This window comes from Gopherus evgoodei, chromosome 1, assembly GCF_007399415.2.
Source record: "Gopherus evgoodei ecotype Sinaloan lineage chromosome 1, rGopEvg1_v1.p, whole genome shotgun sequence".
NCBI lineage: Eukaryota > Metazoa > Chordata > Testudines > Testudinidae > Gopherus > Gopherus evgoodei.
In genome coordinates, this window is record NC_044322.1 from 76,692,450 (window position 1) to 76,718,183 (window position 25,734).

The 25,734-nt window shown below is 42.4% G+C and overlaps 1 protein-coding gene across 3 annotated transcripts in view; it reads right to left on the reverse strand.

Annotated features, from left to right (window-relative positions):
* KLF12 (Kruppel like factor 12) overlaps positions 1 to 25,734 on the reverse strand; it is a 377,128-nt gene that overhangs the window by 66,558 nt on the left and 284,836 nt on the right. For 2 of the 3 annotated variants that reach the window (XM_030566483.1, XM_030566477.1), the window contains exon 6: positions 21,209 to 21,268. The exons of the other annotated variant lie outside the window; for it this stretch is intronic. In XM_030566483.1, the coding sequence (XP_030422343.1) occupies positions 21,209 to 21,268 (60 nt within the window). The remainder of the gene's footprint in view (positions 1 to 21,208; positions 21,269 to 25,734) is intronic. 3 annotated transcript variants of the gene reach the window in all.

Below are 25,734 nucleotides of genomic sequence, written 5' to 3' on the forward strand. Positions count from 1 at the left end.
GCAGCCTAAAGACAGAAGATATATTTGAAGGACCTTTAGATTCCAAAGTAAATATGACCATGAAGGATTTACAGGTCAGCAAATAACAGCCACAGATTTTGAAGGTTTCATTGATTTCACAATGATGGAATGATAAAATCTGTGATTATGAGCCAAGATATACCACACTAAGCAGCCTACCTCGCTATACTGAATGTAAAGCAGCATGGACAAGTAATACAGTGGCTCCCTGTTAAGATCACCTTTTATAACATTATGATAGTGAACTCACTTTCAGCTGAGCTAGGAGATGTGATAGACTTGTTTCACTTACTGAACCTTTTTTAGTTTTATGGACTCATTATTCAGAAACTGAATAGCCTTCTCTTGTTAGTGTAGACAATATGGTTTAGTGGACAGAGAGTAGACCGGGGTTGGCAACCTCTCGCATGTGGCTCGCCAGGGTAAGCACCCTGGTGGGCCGAGCCAGTTTGTTTACCTGCCACGTCCTCAGGTTCGGCCAATTGTGGCTCCCACTAGCCGTGGTTCGCCGTCCTAGGCCAATGGGGACGGCGGGAAGCGCCGTGGGCTGAGGGATGTGCTGGCTGCAGCTTCCCGCCACCCCCATTGGCCCGGGATGGCGAAGTGTGGCCAATAGGAGCCGCAATCAGCCGAATCTGACTACGCGGCAGGTAAACAAACTGGTTCGGGCTTTACCCTGGCGAGCCGCGTGCCAGAGGTTGCCGACCCCTGGACTAGACTGAGAGTGAAGACTGGGAGTAGGTCCCAGCTCCCACACAACCACTGACATTACTTCCCTTTCCTGTGCTGAAGGGATTATGAATAGGGCCCTACCAATTTCATGGCCATGAAAAAATGCCATGAACAGTGAAATAAGCCCTTTCCCATGAAATCTGATCTCCCTGAAATCAGATGGGCTGTTATTGGGGGAGATCACACTCACCTCAACCTCCAGCGCAGAAGTTCTTGGGGCACCCAGGCTTGGGGCTGCTGCCCTCCCCCTGTGGCTCCTGCCCGGGCTCAGGGCATCCTAGCACCAGGCCTTCCACCCCCTGCCACTGCTGCCGCACCCCCCACCCCCCGCGAAGCTTATGCCGGGGCTCTGGGCTGCCAGAGCTGGGGGTGTAGTGGCTGTGGCTCCTGCCCTGGCTCAGAGACCTAGACTGGGGACTGCCACCCCCCACAGCTCGAGCCCCTGCAGCTCCTGCCCAACTCACGGATGGGAGTGCCTGGCTCGGGGCTGCCTTTCCTTGGCTCCTGCCTGGGCTCACGATGCCTGAGCTCCAGGGCTGCCGCTGCCCCCCCTTGCAGTTCCTGCTCAGGTTTTGGGTGCTTTAGCTCCTGGGAGTCTGTTTTCCTGCCTCTGTGGCTCCTGCCCAGACTCTGGGCACCCAGGCCTGGGGTTGCTGCCCCCAGCCCCCATGGCTCCAGTTGGGACTTGGGGCATCCATCCCATGACTCCTGCCAAGGACCTGGGCTGGGAGCTGCCACCCTCCACAGCTCCAGCTGGGACAGGGGGTTTTGCCTCCCCCCCCCCCAGCTCCGGCTCAAACTCCAGGCTTCCACCTCACTACCCCCTGTGGCTTCAACGGGGGCTCAGGGTGCCCAGACTCAGGGTTGCTGCCCCCCATGGCTCCTGCCTGGGCTGCTCAGGCTCAGGGCTTCCGCCTCCCCTCCCAGCTCCTGCCTGGGCTTGGGGAGCCCGAGCTCAGGGTTTCAGCCCCCACAGGTCCTGCCAGTGCTGGGGCACCTGTTTTTCAAATTGTCCGGAGCCCTTGGGAACGGGGCCCCGCAGGCCTATACATTAATCCACCACTGGCCTTGACTAGCAGCTAGGAGCTCTCGTCTGGGGTGCTCCCAGCAGCACTGGGGAGATCAGATCTACCTTCACCTCCGGGAACCTCCTCCAGCTGCAGGAAACTCCACATCTGCTGCCTTCAGAGCTGGGCTCTGATGGCAGCACAGACATGAGTATGGCAATCCTGCAACATCCATATAACAGCCTTGGGATGACCCCCTCCCCTCCACAATCCCCTTTTGGATCAGGAATCCTACTCATAGAATCGTAGAATATCAGGGTTGGAAGGGACCTCAGGAGGTCATATAGTCCAACTCCCTTGCTCAAAGCAGGACCAATTCCCAACTAAATCATCCCAGCCAGGGCTTTGTCAAGCATGACCTTAAAAACCTCTAAGGAAGGAGATTCCACCACCTCCCTAGGTAACCCATTCCAGTGCTTTACCACCCTCCTAGTGAAAATTTTTTTCCTAATATCCAACCTAAACCTCCCCCACTGCAACTTGAGACCATTACTCCTTGCTCTGACATCAGGTACCACTGAGAATAGTCTAGATCCATCCTCTTTGGAACTCCCTTTCAGGTAGCTGAAAGCAGCTATCAAATCCCCCCTCATTCTTCTCTTCTGCAGACTAAACAATCCCAGTTCCCTCAGCCTCTCCTCATAAGTCATGTGCTCCAGCCCCCTAATCATTTTTGTTGCCCTCCACTGGACTCTTTCCAATTTTTCCACATCCTTCTTGTAGTGTGGGGCCCAAAACTGGACACACTACTCCAGATGAGGCCTCACCAATGTCGAATAGAGGGGAATGATCACGTCCTTCGATCTGCTGGCAATGCCTGTACTTATACAGCCCAAAATGCTGTTAGCCTTCTTGGCAACAAGGGCACACTGTTGACTTATATCCAGCTTCTCGTCCAGTGTAATCCCTAGGTCCTTTTCTGCAGAACCGCTTCCTAGCCATTCGGTCCCTAGTCTGTATTCTTCCGTCTTAAGTGCAGGACTCTGCACTTGTCCTTGTCGAACCTCATCAGGTTTCTTTTGGCCCAATCCTCTAAATTGTCTAGGTCCCTTTGTATCATATCCCTACCCTCCAGTGTATCTACCACTCCTCCCAGTTTAGCGTCATCTGCAAACTTGCTGAGGGTGAAGTCCATGCCATCCTCCAGATCATTAATGAAGATATTGAACAAAACTGGCCCCAGGACGGATCCTTGGGGCACTCCGCTTGACATCAGCTGTCAGCTAGACATGGAGCCATTGATCACTACCCATTGAGCCTGATGATCTAGCCAGCTTTCTATCCACCTTATAGTCCAATCATCCAGCCCATACTTTAACTTGCCGGCAAGAATACTGTGGGAGACCGTATCAAAAGCTTTGCTAAAGTCAAGGAATAACACATCCACTGCTTTCCCCTCATCCACAGAGCCAGTTATCTCCTCAGAGAAGGCAATTAGGTTAGTCAGGCATGACTTGTCCTTGGTGAATCCATGCTGACTGTTCCTGATCACTTTCCGCTCCTCTAAGTGCGTTAGAATTGATTCCTTGAGGACCTGCTCCATGATTTTTCCAGGGACTGAGGTGAGGCTGAGTGGCCTGTAGTTCCCTGGATCCTCCTTCTTCTTTTTTTAAAGATGGACACTACAGTAGCCTTTTTCGAGTCAAGATGTTGCAACACCTTGAAATTTCAGATGTAAAATGTGAAACTGACAAAAGTGAATCATTAATTTGATAGGGCCCTAATTATGAAGCCTTTTCTAGGCTCTATGTTGCACTGGTCATTAACAGAGTACTCAGTAAAGAGCCAGCAGTTCAGCAGAAAATACTTCTAACAATACTAGAATCCGGGCCATTCCATCCTCTGCTCTTTGGGACAGGGACCATTTGCATTTTGCGTATTATACAGAGCCAAATACATTGTTGACTCTTTAAATAAATAACAACAACAAAGCCAGGGTGTATACCAGTGGGCTACTGGTGCACTATTTTGCTGGTGGAACTAAGCTGTGGGCTAGCAGCCTACTAATGCACAACCTGTTGTGGAGTATTGCTATAGTTACTGGTCACCTTTTAACTTTAGGTTTCTCCAGTTGCCTGACAAACTGCAGAACTACATACCTTTCACAGACAGATGGAGTTCCAAACTCCTGGTTTAGTTAATGAGGCTAGAGCCTGCTAAGCTGCACAATCATTACTAAATATGTTAATGTATCACATTCCACTTTACTCTCATAACTGTGTGCATTCTTGGTTTGCATACAGCAAGAGAATGTTCAGCCATTACAAATGCTTGGTTTGTGCAGATCTGCTGCAACATTTCATTTCCACCACATGAGCTGATATAGGCTTCCCAGTCAATTTCTTCTGACAGCCAACTCTTGCTGAGGTGCGTTGCAGGACTACACTACTGTCATAGAATCCAGCTTTCAGCAAAAGGTTAAATGGAAAAAATCTACCTTCCAGTCACTTTAATTTTCAAAGTGGCAGCCTAGTGCCCCGAAGTCTAACCTGTACCTCATTGTGGTACAGAGGTGTAACATCTGAAGTAGGGGATTGCTTGTGAGACCTATGCCATCAATGATGAAGGCTGGCCCAAAATATCACTTTGGGTATTATGCAAAGTGAACAGGTACAGCGAGAACCCTGAAAATGATGGCTAATACAGGCGGGAAAGATGCAGAGCACGAGCTGCAACGAGCTACCTGAGGTGAAGGAAATTGCCGAGCAAGACTCAACAGCTTGGGTCACAAAGTGTGAACCCAGTACTGGTAGACCAGGAAAAGGTTTGCATTACTGTGCCTCTGTCTCAATACCTGGGGCAATGTATTCTTTGGGACAATCGTTTGCTCTTGGTTTTGATCAATCTGAGTAAGTCGGCACTCAGCACCGGGATTAAAACCACTGCTCTACTCTCAGCTTATAATGCCCTGTCGATGTCATCTTCCCCTAGTGCACTTGTGACAGGCTCATGCCAAAGCCGCTCTGGGGACATATCCTGTGATGTCAGCAGGTGCGTCTGCAGTATACTGTGACAATGTATTCAATCGTAGCTGGGATCTCTGCCAATCCATCAAAATTGCAACCTAGAATATTGCAGTTCTTTACAAACGTGGTCATCAGGTCATTATCTCATGCTAAATGGACCGTCTTGGTGTATCAATTGCAGGCCTAACAGAAGCAAGGCTGATAGATCATGGACACCACAAGGCAAGAGATTCATTACTTCTGTATTTTGGCAATCCTAACCACTTACATGGGGTAGCATTACTACTGTGAGGCAAGGCCAAGTCTTCCTTGATAACTTGGATGCCAGTGTCTTCTCGACTACTTACTGTATGTCTTAAACACTGGCATGGTCACTTCACTGTCTTAGTAACCCATGTGTCAACAGAGGAACCTGCTGATTTAGTGTCAGATCACTTCTATCATCAATTGGAATCTCCAGTATGTACTGCCCCTCTACATGATAATCTCCTGACCCTGGGTAACCTAAATGCAGTTACTGGCACCCTCTGATTTGGGCTTGAACAGGTTATTGGCCATTAAGGTTCAGGTATACCCAACGATAACTCCTGCCTTTCAAGTGGCGACACTTACACCGGATGTCCTGGATCTCTCATGGTGGTGTCACTCAGAAGGAGTTGGACCACATCATCACATGTGACAGGTGTCTCTTCACCTCTTGCAGAGTATATTGCAGTGTGGAATGTGCCATGAACATGGATCACCAGCTACTGGTTGCCCACATGGTGCTGCTGCTGCTTCGACGAGTAAATACGCCCTCTGTGATGATGAAGAAGTTTGACATCAATGCACTTCTCCATGTGCTGGGTTTTGTATCAACATCAGCAATAGACTCTCAGTCCTAGCTGACCTGCCAGACAACGTCGAGGTCGCCTCTCCTCTTCCATCTTCCGCCAATCTGCCAAGCAGATAATTGGCTACAGGAGCCCAGCACATCAACTGTGGCCATCAGAGAAGCCTTCCAGACAATTAAATTGAAGGCCACAGCCCTCCAGCATGGTGATAAGTGCACCCATAATTAGCTTAAGTGAAAGTTCAACACTCTGGCACTTGATGATTGTGAGGAATATTATAACCAAGTAGCAGATGATGTTGAACTCAGCATAACCAGGAGATACTTAAAGGCAGCATTCAGCACTATCTGTAATCTCAGAGATCAAGAGGTTGTCGCTATGAATGCCATCTTGAACAACAGACCATGTTTTGTGGTCAAAGACAAAGTTGCAAAATCTAGCATCAGGTCCATCCACAACTCCAATCTCTTTGAATAATGAAACTGTCGAAGAAGTTCCAGCTTTTGCTATTTGGACTTTATACACACCAGTTCCTCCAACTCTCACATGGAGGTTCTCCACCAGATTGCCATTGCAGCATCTGCCATGGGTTGTTTACAATGGATATGGAATCATCATCATCTTGTCAAGACAAGCAAGTTCAGGATCTATTCAAGATGTACCTTGTCCATACTGCTGTACAGTTGTGAAACACGGATACTTTGCTGCTCAGACTGGGGAAACCTGGAGGCTTTCCACGCAAAATGACAACGTTGTATATTGGGCATAAAGGGGAATGACTTCATTTTGCACATGTTTACTGTTGCGTCAGTCTACAGACTCTTGGGGCTATCGTCTGCAGATGGCATTTTATGCTTTTCAGACATGTCACGAGAATGCCACAAGACATTCCAGTGAATGCTGTTCTCTCAGTGCCCTGTAATATCTGTGATAAAATTCCACCAACTGAGGGGTGGAGGCAGCCCAAAAGCAGACTCCCTATAACATGGGTGCATCAAATCTGTTCCGAAGTTGGACTCTTGGACTTTTGCAATTGCACAGGAATGGATCAAATGGCAAACGCTCACTACGGCCAACCGTTCAGCTAAGTGCTGAAAAAGAGACAAAGAAGAGCACACAATCTGTTGTCCATGAGAGGTAATGTAGCTTCCATTTTTATAAAGCACAAACGGAGTTTGGTATGTCGTCAGTTTTGTAAAGGATTAAGGCTATCAAGTACCTAAACCAAGGACATCAGGCTGCACTGTAAATGTAACCCATGCAGTTAGGATTTCTGAGAATGTAACATATCACAATAATGTGATATGCTGACAGGTATTAAGGGGCTAATCTAAGTCCTGGAGGTAATGATTTAGAACTGTCTTCCTTTTTAAATTTGCCTCATCCATTGAAACTGTTTTGAGGATTTCTGGAAGGTTTGTGTGTCTTCTAAAACTGCTTCTGCAATTGTCTGCTCAGGCCGCACCTCTCGCTGCACTAGCTAGTTATTACAGTATTTTGCCTTGCTGAGGCAGCATCCGCCCCTTGTTCCAGAATCCAAGATGATCCTAGTTCAAGGGAGCCATGTTCCTTTCAGTCTGGCTGAGTACACCACTATTTATGTCACAAATAAGCCCCTTATTTTAAAGAAAAAAGTTAAAATGAATTGCTATATTGCTGTAAACTAATCTTTATGTATAAGAGACTTAGTGTGTTAAGTCAGCAATTTACTTAAATTTCTATTTTTCCACAGTGTTTAGACCGGATATTATTTTATAGCAGATAATATAATTTTGTTCTAGCTCCTTAAAAGGACCAACCCCAGTCTCCTTTTAAAACTAAAGTGCACCTTTGCACATGTGCAGCCTGTATTCTTTTAGGATCCTTTATTAACATTCTTTCCCTTACATGCTGTTCAATGGCTGCCACAGCTGAGCTGTTCTGCACAGATTTTCTGCTCAGTATGGGGGGAGGGTGTGTTAATTACAAAGAAAGATGGAAACAGGCCAGACAGCCCCTCTGGTGAACTGTCTCATACATGCACAGCCTACTTCCTGCTGTTTTGCAGCTACAAAGATCACCTGTTGGCGCTGGCATTCACTCAAGCTGGGGCCTAGCGGAAATGACAGAATCAGCTAGAAATGAGAGCCAGCTCATATTCCAGCTACTCAAATAAGAGAAATACAAAAACAGATGATTGCAATGTGACCTAGCTGCTTCATATAGGAGCCAAGGGGGGGAAGATGTAGAAAACAATCATTTAAAAGAAAGCTCTGCTTATCCGGGGTCTTTGACTGCTGATATTTTCTCTCCACACCCACAACAGAAAAACACTTCTCCACATTAATAGCTTTCCATGGGGAGAACTCACTCTCTCTTTCTGCCCCTGCTAGGGATGTTGGATGCTCCCTACCCGAAATAAAAGATTATAAACAAAGATCCATATATTTTACTTAAATAATCAGCCAACTCCAACAGAGACCTCTCTGTACTGCCTGGTCACACATGATTATTTAAAGAAAGCCTACAAATTCAGGTCCTAGACTCCTCTGTCCTTCCCCATAAAAACAATATGCAAACCTACCTCTCACTGAAATTCATACCTCTGCAGGAAAAAGACTATGCACCATTTAGGTTTCATTTCATCCTTCTAGTCAGAAAGGCAGATTAACAGTAATTAAATAAAAAAGGTAATTGATATAGGCTGTCTTTTTAAATATAGGAATTTTGCCTTTTAAATGATAAAATACTTCTATGCAAGATTCTGGTCATATACTATACTTCCAGAAGATACAGACTTCAAACAAGGCATTGCAAGCTATTTACAGTATGTATTTACCCAAAGCAACAACACTCATGACATTCAAAATGTTTAGTGGTATATTTCTGACCCTGAGTTCAAACATGTTTTGACATAATAAATACACATTCTCTAGTATGGCTTTAAAAGAGTTCCAAAGAGGTTCTTTTTTTGCCCAGTAATTCTTTGGGAAAAAAAAAAGGGTAAGTGAATATTAATTTTTGAAAAGGCAGGTTTTTCTTTTCCAATGGAATGAGCCCCAGAGCCTATTTCTTGCCGAGAAAACACTTAATGAATAATCAGTGCATATTCCAATTCCCCAATAAGCACCAATTCTTCAAACCCTCAGAGTATCAGGCAGCTCTTGTGACTTTGGCCTTTCAGCTGTGACACTTCTTGCCTTACCCTCCTCTATTTTAACACATAGCTTCTCGCAGCTAGGCAGGTAACCAGAAACCAAACCCTGGTAGTGAGAGCAAGCATGGCCTAATTTGCACATTTTGAATTATTCAGGAGTTCCTGATTCCTGCACCTGCACAGAGGCAGGAAACTTGCAAGGAATAAGCATTACTCTTCTCTTGGGTTTACACAAGCTCAATTACTGCTCAGCCACTTTGTTCTGTAACTAAGGGTTCTGGGTCTTGTATTAACCAATGAAAATGGAAAAAAAAATTCTCACAGGATCAAAAAACAGAGCAATCATTCAACCTCCTTTGAGGTAAACAAATTCTATCAGAACGTAGCATTCATCTTACACATGCTAATCCAGATCAGAGCACAGACACAAGAAACTGAATATACACCATAAAGAATGTATCTACCAGCTACTCTGTTTAGATATTTACTCAGCTATACAAGACAGCACATTTATACTTTTTCCTAGCTCAGAGCTGCAAGTATTTCACTTGGTAACTTGACCATTCAGATTTTTTCCCTTCAAAGTCTGCAGATATAGCTTGGATAAATTATCCACCTTGGCAGTCTGGCTAAGATCAGGGGTCCTATCACTTTAATGTTAGATATGTCCTCTCTTGAGAGAGTATATCCTGAATTTTCACGAAGATGGATTTAATGAGCAAATAGGTGTTTTCCTACTATAAGCTTTGTCAAAGAGTAAGTGACTGTGATGCTGGTAAACCAGGTGCCAGCTCTTGCCAAGGCTGCAGGCATCAGCTGAGCACTGACAAATTCATAGCTGGAAACCAGCTCACCTGTATGTTAGTATTGCTCAAGATAGGTGTTAGACTTGTAAGGATGTGTTTAGACTGTATAAAATGCTTGTAAATTGTTGCATTCATTAATCTCACTTGTAATGTCTGTATCCCGTGCTATAAGGTAATATGTAAGTTTTGCTTTATAACTGTAAAAATCCCTATTCTGAACTTCAGAACCCAGGAAGGAGAAGTTGCCCTGCATATCAGGAAGGACTATCAAAACTAAATTGGCCATTGTGAAATATCACAAATCAAACACTGGGTTAATGGCCCTTTTACACCTGTGCTATGTGCAAGAAAGCTTATCCTATCAGCTTGATTTCTGGAAATAAAGATAGCTGCCATGAAAATTTTTCATCTCTTTGCTGTTTGGACTCTCACAGGACTGCAGTTAGGAAACAAAAGCAGAGATCCCCAAGGTCAACCTGGGTTAGCCCTAAAAGACATTCAGTGCTGACAGATTACTGCATCTCTGTCACCTTTTGGAATCACAAACTAAACTATATATGGAGTCTGCTTTTAACCTGCAAATAATTCTCTAATTTCCTTTCCTAGTTAATAAATCCTTATTTTACTATAGGACTGGCTGTAAGCATTGTCTTTGGTATGAGATCTGAGGTACAAATTGACCTGGGGTAAGTGACTGGTCTCCTGGGACTGGGAGGAACCTGAATCTTTTGTGATCTTTGGTGTAAGTGACAATTTATCACTTAGTCCATCTTGTCTAGATGGCAAGATAGACTGGTGTGCCTAAGGGGGACTGTCTGTGACTCCATGGTAAGACTGCTATAGTGCTTCAGGAGTTCACATTTGTTTCTGGGTTGGTGAAATCTAATTATAGACCCTACCACCAGTTTGGGGTGTCTGTCCTGTTTTTGACAGTCTGCCCTGAGGTTAGCACTCATGGTTGTGAACCCCTCCAGGCAGAGTGACAGTGATATCTAACAATAAATCCAAATACGACCCAGAATCATTCTACTCTAGAAAGTAAATATAAACATATGCAGAGAGCTGATGCAATCAAATTAGAATTATGAACATTTGAAGATAAATGTGAAATATTTTTTGAATAAAGGATGTGAAACATACAGATGTAAAAGCATTAAGTTTATGCTAAGCAAAAACTTCTATACTGCATCTCCTGTTCCTACTTCCACTGCATATCTGTGGGTTTTGTTCTTTAATGTACCATCACCAACAGAGTCCTCAGTTAAAAGATCTGCTCATTAATCACAGGCAGCTAAGCATCCTGCTTTGATTGGTTCAGTAAAACAGATCTGCGGCAACTGATAATACAACCTTTTTAATCTTTTGTTTCAATGGAACAAGTCTAACACAAGCGTTAAGTATTCAGGAAGGTACAGTCAATCCTTTTCAAACCTTCACTCTTCTTCTTTCAGTACCTAAATAAGTTAATTCAGACTTCTTTCAATGCAGAATGTATGATTGGTCCTACATTGCCACTATCTCATTCCTAGCCAATAACAGGTTCTCTGGGTCTTTTAAAAATTATTTTAATCAGGCATGTAAACATGTTGTATTCTTTGATGCTCTTTCATTCAGCATCATTAATCCCCAGCATGAAATCAATAGACTTAAAACATTTAATCATGTAAAAATGCAACCTACAAATCCACAAATGACTTTCGTTCATCACGTGCATGGACAAATACACTATAAGTTAGAGACTATGCCTTCTCCTGCTGCCTTGGGGATCAGGCTAGTCTCTCATAAAAATAAATAGATTCTCTCTCTCTAGATATCTGCCAATAAGAAAAAATAGACATTAATGAGGGGAGAATGTGATTGTTTGCTAAGTCACCATTTCCCCTGTCCCGGGGTCACATTGGTCTGATGAGATGGTCCCCTACTTACACTAATGTAGAGATTTTTTTAAAATTTGTTTTGTTGTAGTAACTAGCTCACAGTGTGTGCTGCATGTGCATTAAAGGAAAATATCTTCCTCCCTACAGTGATTTAACCCTTAGCACATCACTAATTATACACATAAAAACAACACAAATGGACAAGAGCCACTATTTCTGCTTTGTTTTACTAAAAGAGAATTTGCCCCCAGGTCATTCCCTCTAACATGTGAAGTCCAGGGGCAAAGGAGAATTTTGCTGGGAAAATTTTGACAACATCTCACTGTGTATTGCAACACAAAGAAGCCTTTAGAGCAGGGTTTCTCAAACAGGGGTCGCTGCTTGTGTAGGGAAAGCCCCTGGTGGGCCGGGCCGGTGTGTTTACCTGCCCTGTCCGCAGGTCTGGCCAATCGTGGCTCCCACTGGTTGCGGATTGCTGCTCCAGGCCAATGGGAGCTGCTGGAAGCTGGCAGCGATCCGCGGCCAGTGGGAGCCACGATCGGCCGGACCTGCGGAAAGGGCAGGTAAACACACAGGCCCAGCCCACCAGAGGCCTTCCCTACACAAGTGGCGACCCCGTTTGAGAAACCCTGCTTTAGAGGGTTTCCTATGTGTAAGATCCTCCAAATCCATCAGGATACAGAGAGCAACTAAAATCTCACCAACAAGTCAGAAACCTATAGCTGGAGCATAAACATGAAGAGCCATTCATTCCTATGGTGGGGGATTAAAAGGGATGGAAGAAGTAATAAGGAAAGAAGGATAAAAGTAAGAGCAATTGAATTTGGTCATATTAATCACAATGAAAAGATTAACATGTGAATAATGTTTTTTAAAAAGTGCAGTATGAGACAGGCAACAATATGAATATCCCATGTCTCCAGTGTAGTAAAACCCATTCTCCTACTGTAAGTGACTGACGGAATGAAAACTTTATAACAAGTTTATTTGGGCATAAGTTTTCGTGGGCTAAAACCCTCTTCATCAGATGCATGGAGTGGAAAATACAGTAGGAAGATACATATAGCAGTACATGAAAAGATGGGAGTTGCCTTACCTAGTGGGGGGTTGAGACAAATCAATTACAGTGGGCTATTATCAACAGAACAAAAAATCACTTTTGTAGTGGTAATCAGGGTGGCTCATTTCAAATGGCTAACAAGAAGGTGAGAGTAACAGTAGGGGCAAATTAGCATGGGGCAATTGTTTTTTTTAGTTCTTGTAGTGACTCATCCACTCCCAGTCTTTATTCAGGCCTAATGTGACGGTGTCCACTTTGCAAATTAATTCCAGTTCTGCAGTTTCTCACTGGAGTCTGTTTTTGAAATTTTTTGTTGAAGGAATGGCACTTTTAAATCTGTTATTGAGTGTCCAGGGAGGATGAAGTGCTCTCCGATTAGTTTTTAAATGTTATAATTCTTGACATCTGATTAGTGTCCATTTATTCTTTTGCGTACAGACTGTCCGGTTTGGCCAATGTACATGGCAGAGGGGCATTGCTGGCCCATGATGGCATATATCACATTGGTAGATGGCAGGCTGCATGAGCGCTTTTTAAAGACACCATAATAGAGGCCCAACTTCAATGTATACCTGAAATTAAGAAACACAGTAAAAGAACTAAAAAAGAGCCGCCATGGCTTAACAACCATGTAAAAGAGGCAGTGAGAGATAAAAAGACTTCCTTTAAAACGTGGAAGTCAAATCCTAGTGAGGCAAATAGAAAGGAGCATAAACACTACCAAATTAAGTGCAAGAGTGTAATAAGAAAAGCCAAAGAGGAATTTGAAGAACGGCTAGCCAAAAACTCCAAAGGTAATAACAAAATGTTTTTTAAGTACATCAGAAGCAGGAAGCCTGCTAAACAACCAGTGGGACCCCTGAACGATCGAGATACAAAAGGAGTGCTTAAAGACAATAAAGTCATTGCGGAGAAACTAAATGGATTCTTTGCTTCCGTCTTCATGGCTGAGGATGTTAGGGAGATTCCCAAACCTGAGCTGGCTTTTGTAGGTGACAAATCTGAGGAACTGTCACAGATTGAAGTGTCACTAGAGGAGGTTTTGGAATTAATTGATAAACTCAACATTAACAAGTCACTGGGACCAGATGGCATTCATCAAAGAGTTCTGAAAGAACTCAAATGTGACATGGCGGAACTATTAACTAAGTTTGTAACCTGTCCTTTAAATCGGCTTCGGTACCCAGTGACTGGAAGTTAGCTAATGTAACACCAATATTTAAAAAGGGCTCTAGAGGCGATCCCGGCAATTACAGACTGGTAAGTCTAACGTCAGTACTGGGCAAATTAGTCAAAACAATAGTTAAGAATAAAATTGTCAGACACAGAGAAAAAAAAACTGTTGAGTAATAGTCAACATGGTTTCTGTAAAGGGAAATCGTGTCCTACTAACCTATTAGAGTTCTTTGAAGAGGTCAACAAACGTGAACAAGGGGGAGCCAGTGGACATAGCGTACTTAGATTTCCAGAAAGCCTTTGACAAGGTCCCTCACCAAAGGCTGTTACATAAATTAAGCTGTCATGGGATAAAAAGGAAGGTCCTTTCATGGACTGAGAACTGGTTAAAAGACAGGGAACAAAGGGTAGGAATTAATGGTAAATTCTCAGAATGGAGAGGGGTAACAGTGGTGTTCCCCAAGGGTCAGTCCTAGAACCAATCCTACTCAATTTATTCATAAATTATCTGGAGAAAGGGGTAAACAGTGAAGTGGCAAAGTTTGCAGGCAATACTAAACTGCTCAAGATAGTTAAGACCAAAGCAGATTGTGAAGAACTTCAAAAAGATCTCACAAAACTAAGTGATTGTGAAACAAAATAGCAAATGAAATTTAATGTGGGTAAAAGCAAAGTAATGCACATTGGAAAAAATAACTCCAACTATACATACAATATGATGGGGGCTAATTTAGCTACAAGAAGTCAGGAAAAAGATCTTGGAGTCATCGTGAATGGTTCTCTGAAGATGTCCACGCAGTGTGCAGAGGCAGTCAAAAAAGCAAACAGGATGTTAGGAATCATTAAGAAGGAGATAGAGAATAAGACTGAGAATATCTTATTGCACTTATATAAATCCATGGTACGCTCACATCTCGAATACTGTGTACAGATGTGGTCTCCTCACCTCAAAAAAGATATACTGGCACTAGAAAAGGTTCAGAAAAGGGCAACTAAAATGATTAGGGGTTTGGAGAGGGTCCCATATGACGAAAGATTAAAGAGGTTAGGACTCTTCAGCTTGGAGAGGAGGAGACTAAGGGGGGATATGATAGAGGTATATAAAATCATGAGTGATGTGGAGAAAGTGGATAAGGAACAGTTATTTTCTTATTCCCATAATACAAGAACTAGGGGTCACCAAATGAAATTAATAGGCAGCAGGTTCAAAAGAAACAAAAGGAAGTTCTTTTTCACACAGCGCATAGTCTACTTGTGGAACTCCTTACCTGAGGAGGTTGTGAAGGCTAGGACTTTAACAGCATTTAAAAGAGAACTGGATAAATTCATGGCGGTTAAGTCCATAAATGGCTATTAGCCAGGATGGGTAAGGAATGGTGTTCCTCGCCTCTGTTTGTCAGAGGATGGAGATGGATGGCAGGAGAGAGATCACTTGATCATTGCCTGTTAGGTTCACTCCCTCTGGGGCACCTGGTATTGGCCACTGTCGGTAGACTGATACTGGGCTAGATGGACTTTTTGTCTGACCCGGTTCGGCCGTTCTTATGTTCTTATGCAGGTGAACAAGCTCCTGATGGTGTGGTTGATGTGATTAGGTCCTATGATGGTGTCCCTTGAATAGATATGTGGACAGAGTTGGCAATGGGGTTTTTTGCAGGGATAGGTTCCTGAGTTAGTATTTTTGTTGTGTGGTGTGTTATTGCTGGTGAGTATTTGCTTCAGATTGGGGGGCCGTCTGTAAGCGGGGACTGGCCTGTCTCTCAAGGTTTGTGAAAGTGAGGCATTGACCTTCAGAATAGGTTGTAGATTCTTGATGATGCGCTGGAGAGATTTTAGTGGGATGAAGATGACAGCTAGTGGCATTCTGTTACTTTCTTTGTTGGGCCTGTCCTATAGCAAGTGACTTCAGGGTACCCTTCTGGCTCTGTTGATCTGTTTCTTCACTTCAGTAGGTGGGTATTGTAGTTTTAAGAATGCTTGATAGAGATCCTGTAAGTGTTTGTCTGTCTGAGGGATTGGAGCAAATGCGGCTGTATCTTATAGCTTTGCTGTAGACAATGGATTGCGTGATGTGGTCTGGATGAAAGCTGAAGGCATGTAGGTAAGTATAGCAATCAGTGGTTTCCGGTATAGGGTGGTGTTTATGTGACCATTGCTTATTTGCACTGTAGTGTCCAGGAAGTGGATCTCTTGTCTGGACTGGTCCTGGCTGAGGTTGATGGTGAGGTGGAAATTGTTGAAATCATGGTGGAATTCCTCAAGGGCTTCTTTCCCATGGGTCCAGATGATGAAGCTGTCATCAATGGAGCACAAGCAGAGTAGGGGCATTAGGGGACAAGTGCTGAGGAAGTGTTGCTCTAAGTCAGCCATAAAAATGTTGGCATACCGTGGGCCCATGTGGCTACCCATAGCAGTGCCACTGACATGAATGTATACATTGTCCCTCAATGTGAAATAGTTGTGGGTGAGGACAAAGTCACAAAGTTCAGTCACAAGGTTTGCCGTGACATTATCAGGGATACTGTTCCTTACAGCTTGATAATAGCCCACTTTAATTGATTTGTCTCAACCACAGGCAACTCCATCTTTTCATGTGCTGCTATATATATCTTCCTACTGTATTTTCCACTCCATGCATCTGATGAAGTGGGTTTTAGCCCATGAAAGCTTATGCCCAAATAAATGTGTTAGTCTACAAGGTGACACAAGTACTCTTCATTGTTTTTGCTGATACAGACTAACACTGCTACCACTCTGAAACTTATAACAAGTATGACTAATCTGTACTTTATTGTAGATATTTTGAGCCTTAGTGAGCATTCCTGATTGGTTCTTTTGCAGCTATTTCCACCAACAATAAGGTTTATGTGCTGAGTAACATGGAGGGAAAGGCATAGTTTAGGGAATTTCTTCAAATGCCTTGACTGTCCCTAGCTGCATTAATTTTTCATTGCCTCATTTATGCTAAAAAATTAGATAAGTCTAAACTATGTAAAAAGGGCATTCAAAATTGGACAAAAAGAAGATCAAGCATTTTCTTGCGTAGGCACTTCTAATTATTATCAGTAGCACTCTGTATTGTTGTTTATTAACATTAGAAGGAACTATTTTTAAAAACTTTTTAAAACACATGGTTCAGGTTAACTAAAAAACTTTTCTACTTGACAGAGGCTGGAGCTGACTCTTGATTCAAAATGACAATTCAGATCCAGACTTAGGGTCAGGTTTTCAAAAAAGGGTGCTCTGAAGCTGAACCACAGGAGCAATCTGAGTCCTTTCACTTCTAACCACCTAACAACATGAGTTAGGAGTGCAACAATATACCTCAAAATCCTGAATTTAATTAAAATATGCTAACTGATCACAACCACTGCTTTCAGCTAGCCCTGTAAATAGCTGAAACAAAAAAGAAAAGTGCAAGTTTTTGTCTTTGAATATTCTATGAGTCAAAGCAAATCAAGGTGAAAATAGCGTCCAGCAGGATAATTCAGCCCAAGAAAAACATCGAGCTCCATAGCACTTTGACCCTAGCTTGGCCCCAGAGACAGCTCTACAGCTGCCAGATAGAGATCCTTCCAAGACGCTAGCAGAGGTGCAAGCCAAAAAGCAAGCAACAAACCTACATGCCAGTACAGGAAAGCTATATTCCAGAATTTGGCATCTGAGTCCTGCAGCTGCCAAACCCTTCCCATCTGACCAAAGCTGTACAGTGTGCTCCTAATAGAAAAGCAAGAGTGAACTGTGCAGGAGCAAAAGAAGTACTGTCTGTAGGACACAGAGGATGAAGGAGCATCCTGTACCTACCAACCTCTGAAGTATACAAATAATGCTGCTGTATTGCCAATATAATAACCTGGACTGAGAGACATATTTTCAAGGATCCAACAGGAACTGATAAATATTTTGCTGGAAAAGAAGCAGGAGAACACGTAGGATCTGTGGATATTCACGTCAATGGGAATTTTGTCACTGACTTCCCTAGGTACAGAATTTTTGTTACTAAATCTGAATAAATCCATCTTTTACACTGAAAGGCCTAATAAATTCGCCTGTGTTTGACTGCATAACCAGGGGATTGATTTGGGCAGCACGTATGGCCTTCAGTAGATTTTCTGACCATGATAAGCCAGAAAAGTTTCAAGGGGCACACAGAAAATGCTTCTCCTGTGCTCCCTGAGCTATTCTGCATGCCTCTCCCTACACATAGCTCTTCTGCAAAGCCACTAGAGCATTGTAACCATCCCACCTGTGCTCCTCAGAGGAATGAACCCACAATTTTCAAAATTACAAAGACACACAGTACACAGAAGGGAAAAATCCTGACCCCATTGAAATCAGTGGTAAAGATTCTCTTGGCTTGTATGAGGTCAGAATTTTACTGGAAATATTTGGAAATCAGATTCTCTTTCATTTAGTTGTCAGGAGTTTAGTTCAGGGTTATGGGCTTCCTCAGTGACAACTGACGATGGTACCACTAACTCTTAAAGGAATATAAGGAATGCATCTCCCAGCACAATTGAAAAATAAATAATAAAGTGATTTTCAGTATTTAAAAGACAATGCCTCAGATATCAGAATACAAAACTTGAGCATCACAGAAAAGAAAGGCTCCAAATTTTTAAATTATGGTGATGTTGTTTGAAAAAGAAATTAGATGAGATTTTAAAAAATGCTTAAGAGTAAGTACTTAGCGGTCACTGAAATTGAACGGGCATGTAGAGCTCTTGGGCACTTTTGAAAAAGCTCATCCGTTGCCTCTAATTTATATCTGTGCAACCCCACTATCTCATTGGGCTTTAATGACCTAAATGAAAGTGCAGAATGAAATGACAGTCGGGAAGTAGAAAATAACTGTGGAATGATTGCCTATAAGAAAACAAGGGAGTACTTTTTAAAAGCCACATTAGACAGAAGCCACATTAAGCTCCATCTTAAAAGTTAATGCTGAGAAACCCTAGAGTGATAGGTCATGATTTCTGTCTTAATTTACGCTTCTGTAAAATAATAATAATAATAATAATAATACAAATTACTTAAAAGGAGATGTTTGTTATCTTACTTTACAGCTGTACAAAATTTTGTAAGCCCAAAAGGTACTAGTAAGAGCAAGAATGTACTTTTATAATAAAAATAATGAATACATTACAGTTTTAAATGACATGATGCAAACATACCAGTTTCCCAGAAATTTCAGGAAAAAAGCACAAGCTCAGTGACATGAAATTGTCCAAAACAAAACAGAGAAACTTTTTGAATGAAATTCCATGAAAATAAATTATTTATCCACATATTTGCATTTAATTTATAATAAAATTCATCGTTTCTGAAGACTGTTGGTATCCTGTTATTTTCCCTAACTGCACTAATCCATAACTCCAGTAAGCAAATTAAACCAACTGTGATGAGTTTTCCTTGCAGTATGATGAAGATTTAAGTGGAGTAAACCATTTCATATGATATACTGAGATTATCCCATTAGCCCAAATTGTACCCTCAGTTATATCTGTGCAACTACACTGATGGTTCCCCATTGCTTAAGTGAGGTTTCATAGAGGTAACAGAGGGGCACAATTCAGCACGTTATGTTTAAAATATTCAGAAGAGCCTATAAATCATTTCCTAAGTTTTCTACTTGTTAGGTTTTATTTGACTCACTAAAATATTGAACTTTATTCTCATCTGACACTAGTGTAAATCAGTAGTAACTCCACTGAGTCAATAGAGTTACAATGGAGAACAACTGGTGCCAGAATAGAATGAGGCGCATTAAGTCTACAGGTGGGCTATCCATGCACTCTAAGGAATCTTACTAAGGTTAACTCGTATGCATTATTTAAGACATAAAGCTAGTATTCATAAACTGGATATATCATATTCATAGTGAGTGCAGATGTTTGAAATTCCCTAACTTTCCTGACTCAAGGATCACATAGTAACTCAAAATCTGCATAGACCACCCCCCCCCAAAAAAAGAAAATGAAAAATAGAAAATGTGCTGCTGAGAAAAAATAAGTGTGGGAGCTATGTTTGAAGTGCTGTGGATACCTCTGTTTCATGGTCAGCTGTTCAAACATATCTTATTCTGACACTATGTGAAAGTTATGTGGGACATTTTAGTCTTATGAAAAACCTGGAAAAATGAAAATGCTATTAAGAAGTGTCATAATTTAAAAATCAACGCCCTTCTTTTAGGAGAGAGTGCAGTCCCCACCGGGGATCAAAAGGAGCTTGTACCCGAAATGGTAACAGAAATGTTCAAATATACATTCCTTTAGAAATGCAACATTTTAGGACAGTAATGGGCTCTCTCTTCAACAAGGAACAATTTCCAAAATTGAGGTTGCTCTTTCGACTGGCTCGAAGAAAGGGTTGAGGTTTTCATATGAGAGAAAATATGTTAGCCATCATTGATAAGGTTCAAATACTCACTTAAAATCAATGAGTTTATATAATTTTTTTGTTCCCAAGAAAATTTTAGTGCCTTGAGCTGGCCCGAGAAGGCGATTTACTACTGCCATTTTGTAAATGTTCAAGAAATTTGAGTTTGAGGTTTCTGTAATATAAATTTATTTAACTGTATATTAATGTTATTAATGGACTAGGGGAATCCTTTATCTATTTGACTGTTAATTTATGAATGACAAAATATAATTTTTTCCAAATGTTCTCCCTCTCTTAATTTACTTGTGAAGCTGAGGTCTAATTATATATTTGAGGAATGAGATTTTTCTCTAACATATTTGTTTACACTAAACATATACTGCTATCATCTAAAATAATCTAAGACATTTCATTGTATATGTTTTAAAATTTGATAAAACAAAGACACAAACAGTGAATCCCAATGAACATGTTACACACAAGATCAATGTCATATGCATATTAGACTGTACATACGTAAGTAAGTTTGTGCAAGCTAGACATTTCCTGGAACTCCCAATGACTTCACAGCATTTGCTAGAATATCCCACATTTTACTTCAGTGTGAATATCTAGGAGCTCAGCACTTGAAAAAGCAGGGTATTAATGTAGAGGCCAATACATGGAATTAGGAACCGAACTTTAAACACACATTTTAGCCTCATTTCGCACCCCCCCCCATAAAAAAAGGTATGTCGGTGAATAACTTTCTCCTTTGTGACAGTTCTATCACACTATAACCTTGTGAGCCTTGGGATCACTGGCAGTGATTAAAACCTATATTGACAAATTTCAACTGTGGAACCTTGTGTAAAATGATGCTGTTACTTAATTTCAACAGTTTACTTTGGCTGTACTCTGTATCTTATCAAGCATCTGAAGAGCCATGATTGTTTGTTCTATTTTCATATTTTATTTACCAGGAGTTGCAAATACTCAAACTTAACCCTTTCCCAACCCCAAACCCGTGTATCTACTGACTTGGCACAGCCCCACATGCTGTCTCTTACAGGAGCCAGCCAAAGACAGAGGGAAAGAAAGCTTAAAATGAACTGCCACTAAACTTTGTCAAACACACAGAACATTATATAATACACAATAAAATACTTCATACCTGGAGTTGAAAAAACGAAAAGTGTTAACAGCTGACCTGGCACAGCCCCACATGCTCTCTCTGGAAATTGAACACAGACAATTAGGAATTTTAAGACACCCCAAACATTTCATGGGGCCTAGACAAGCTGGAGGAATATTTACTGCAAAGGCAGATGGCCCAGAAATGGAAGGAGATTATAATTTTTCCCAAAACTGACTTAATACTTCTTCTAAGAAGTCAAAGGGGAGTTTTGTCATTGACTTAAATGGGAGCAGAGGCCAGCCTTAAGGTCCCAAACCTCAACAACTGATAATTCTTGTTCACTTTGAGTATTTTGTCATTAAACAAGCTGTCATCCCCAAAAGAATACAATGTTAATAGGAATTTACATGAGGCAACCAGTGCAAAAAGAGGGAGGGAGAGAAACTGAAAGTGAATTTCCACTCCCAAAATTCTTGCTGCTTAAATAATATAGTTACTAACATTCCAAAAAGAAAAATCTAGCTGTTAACCTTTTTTAATAAAACTCTAACTCCAGGGACAATGCAAAATTTTCTACATTATTATTTGGAATATTTAGCACTACTTATATGCTATCTAATAACTATATAAATTCTTATGCTGTAATTTGGAATACATGGAATATTCCTTTACACTAATGAATTCTGATCTATTACATGTGTTTGAAAAAGGAGCACTATACAGTTGGCTTTCTGAAACAGTTTCACCACATTAAAAAAAGAATCTAAGGAAAGCAAAGTCCATGAATAACTCTCTTCAGTCTTGCTATCTGTGGTTCAGAGTCAGACCTCAAATGTTCCATGAAACTTGTCTGAGACCAACACCAAAGGAACTAGCAAAAATTAAGAAAAAAACTCTTATTTCTCTAGCACACTAATAATTGAATAAAATTGCATTGGAAGCCTTAGAATGGGCCAGGCTCCTTTATACAGATGTCATTGATAATGTTAATATGTCCAGTGGGAGGTTTTCAAAAGAAAGAGACATTCCCATTGATTGTCATCATTTTCACTCCCTTGATGTTCATTTAGGCCAGGGATCAGCAACCTTTGGCATGTGGCCCGTCAGAGAAATCTGCTGGCGGCCGGGATGGTTTGTTTACCTGCAGCATTGCAGGTTTGGCCGATCGCGTCTCCCACTTGCCGTGGTTCCCTTGGCCCGCACCGCTTCCTGCAGTCCCCATTGGCTTGGAACGGTGAATCACGGCCAGTGAGAGCTGCGATAAGCCAAACCTGCAGATGCTGCAGGTAAACAAACTGTCCCAGCTCACCAGCGGATTTCCTTGATGGGCCACGTGCCAAAGGTTGCCGATCCCTGATTTAGACCTTCAAAAATCTCTCTTATTTCACACCTTAATATTTCCAAAATTGGAAAAAAAAACAAAAACAAAATATATAAACCTCAAACATTTTTTTTCTGAGATATTGCAACACTCCTTTAAATTATTCTTAATTTGTTTGGCACAAGCACATAACAAATATTATTTATCTTTTCTACTGCATGTTTCTTTGGTTTTGCCTTAATCAAGTAATGAAGATCAGGGCCAGTGCAACCATTTAGGCAAACTAGGCAGCCGCCTAGGGCGCCTAGTGGTTGGGGGCGCCTAAAAGGAGGTGGAGGTGAGCTGGGAGGGGGGGCGCGCGGAAAGGGTTGCCCGCAATAACGAAGGGGAGGTGCACAGGGGAATTACTCCCCGCCCCAGCTTACCTCCACTCTGCCTCCTCTGCTGAGCACAGACTCCTCCAATCAGCGCCACAAGCCTGGACGGGGAGGAGAATTAGAGCAGCGCCGGCGTGCTCAGTGGAGGAGGTGGAGCCAAGGTGAGCTGGGGCAGGCTACTCAGGCAGAGTTAGCTTCCGCGGGAAGGGGGGAAGTCTCCCCAGGCAGGGTTAGCTGCCGGGGGAGGAGGGGGAAGGAAAGGGGGGAAGTCTCCCCAGGCAGGGTTAGCTGCTGGGGGGATGGAAGGGAGGAAAACTCCCCAGGCAGGGTTAGCTGCCGGGGGGGGGTGGGGGAGGAGTCTCCCCAGGCAGGGTTAGTTGCCATGGGGGGATGGGGGGGGAGAGGGGTTAGCTGTCATGGTGGGGGGGGTAGCTGCTGCATGGGGGGGCGGGGTTACCTGGGGGGGGGGTGCAAGGTGGAAGTTTTGCCTAGGGCGTGAAACTTCCTTGCACCAGCCCAGATGAAGATTTAATAACAGGAAAAAATCTGCTAGAGTGATGAGACAGAAAAGAACATAATGAATTTTAAGCACAAGTAAAAGTCATTAGTTCCAATGTGCCTGCCATGTTGGCTTTATCTTAAAGACATCTACCTATTTTCTACCATAAATCCTTTTCTACAATCCTTTTCTTCTACAATAAACATCTCCTGATCTTATTAGTTGCTTATCAGGTACAGAGTAATGCATGATTTCTCTCAGAGTTGAACCAGCATGTAATCAAAAGGCATTGGGACAAATTCTCCTCTCAGAGGTACTCAAGTGGCTTTCATTTGAAATCCATGGAAGCTGCACACAAGCCTCCTACAGCAGAAACTGGATTCTAGTTTGCACTGGAAAAATGAAACCTGGAAGTCATAATACAGAATGACACTCTCAAACTGCACTCACCTTCTCATCTTACACTTCACCCTGTATCACCACTTCGGCCCAGATAGCAGAAAAATAACTACTCATTAAAGGTAATATGACAAGGCAGGCAAAAACCAGGTTTGTGAGAAAGGAAAATATTTGTCATATTGAATTTTACACAAACACAAAAGGCAGTTTTTGCATGCAGCTAAAAACTACTGTTTTCTCTCTCAAAAAATGTGTTTTTGCTGTGAAAATGGTAAATTTCCACTTATGACTAATTCATTTAAAACAAAAAAAACACCCCACAATTCCAGACAACACTGTGAAATTTGCCATTTTTATTGGCAAATGCTATCATTCTCTGACAGAAATGACAGCATTTTGCCATGAGTTTAAATCTTAGAAATATGAGTATCTACATATGAATATTCACTACGTGGTACTTTTACTCTGCACCACCAATTTAAATCAAGGCAGCAGGTACTGAGATACCACCTCCAGCTGCAGATAATGGAAACTCCACAAAGAACCAGCTAACAATGTTCTAGTCACTCAGCTCAAATATTTGGCTAAAAATTCTACCACTGTCTTTAATCAAAATGGAGGGATAAGATATTTACTTGTTGTGTAACAGCCAGAGAATTACCACTGCGGTGATGGGGTATTTAAATAGCTCAACATTTTGACCAGTGTTGACAAAATTCATATGTAAACTGAACTTTCCTTGCCTTTAGCCTTTTTTTGTTCTTGCTGAAGCTAAACATGTGATAGCACTTCAGTTCAAAGAATCCATCTGCTGGAAGCATAACACAATAGTGGATTTACCCACAAGTACTATTCATTTTACAAAATGTTTCACAAATTACAAAAGAGCTGAGATCACATTTCTAAGACAATATGGTTTGACTCCTATGTTTATATCCATGCTCTGAGGTCCAAATTGTGGTCTTAAACTGTAGTATACCAAGTATGATGTTGGCATACAAAGACAGTGATATCTCTCAGCCACACAATACGTTGGTGTGCTTATTCTGTTGGGAAATTGCATATACATAGCACTTTATAAGCAACGTTACTAAGATTAATACATACTGTGATAAGGGGAATACTACATTTTATTTTTAATAGTAAAGGCTTAGAAAGCCAATGAATATATGTTGTAAACCAGGTAGCAACTGCAGGATATGAAAACTGCTTGGTAAAGAAGGCAGTCTCTGTCTCAATGAAGTGAACAATTGAGAACAGATAAGTTATTTGACAATATCCTGTTTATTTTTCTGATGCTGGAATGTTCATGAGGAGATTGTGATTTTCTTGAATTTATTCATTGTTCTAATTTTCTCTACTTTGATAAAGAGTTTAACACTATAGATTGATCAGCTACAGTTCGGATTCAGTGGTGAGTCTGCACTCAACCCTGACACAGCACAAGGCCTGGGACTGCCCCAGAAACACCCTGGGGCCCTGCCCCTCTACGCCAGGTGTGGGCAGGTAGGCTCAACCAGGCAGGATACAGGTGTGGAGGGGCTTAGTGTGGGGGGATCCAGGTGGGGGTGAGAGGATTCTCTGTGGGACAATCTGGGTGCAGGCAGCTCAGTCAGGGGTCTAGGTGTGGGGGGATCTGGATGCACAGAGGCTTGTTGGGGGGTTCCAAGTGCAGGGGCAATGGGACTCTGCAGGGGCTTCCACATGAAAGTGGTCGGGGTTCAGTGGAGGGGGCTGGGTGTGGTGGTCTCAGTACTAGGGGAGTGGATCTAGGTGCAGCTAGTTGGGGGTGAGTGGCAGGGGGGCTGGATGTTGGGGGCTTCAATGCAGAGAGGTCAGTGGGGGTGGTCTGGGTGCAGGGGTGACATTCAAGAGGCAGGGGATATGGGTGCAGAGGGACTTAAGATGCAAAAGTTGAGGTCCAGTGGGGTGGGGTTTAGGTATGGAGGGCTAAGGGGGTGTCTGG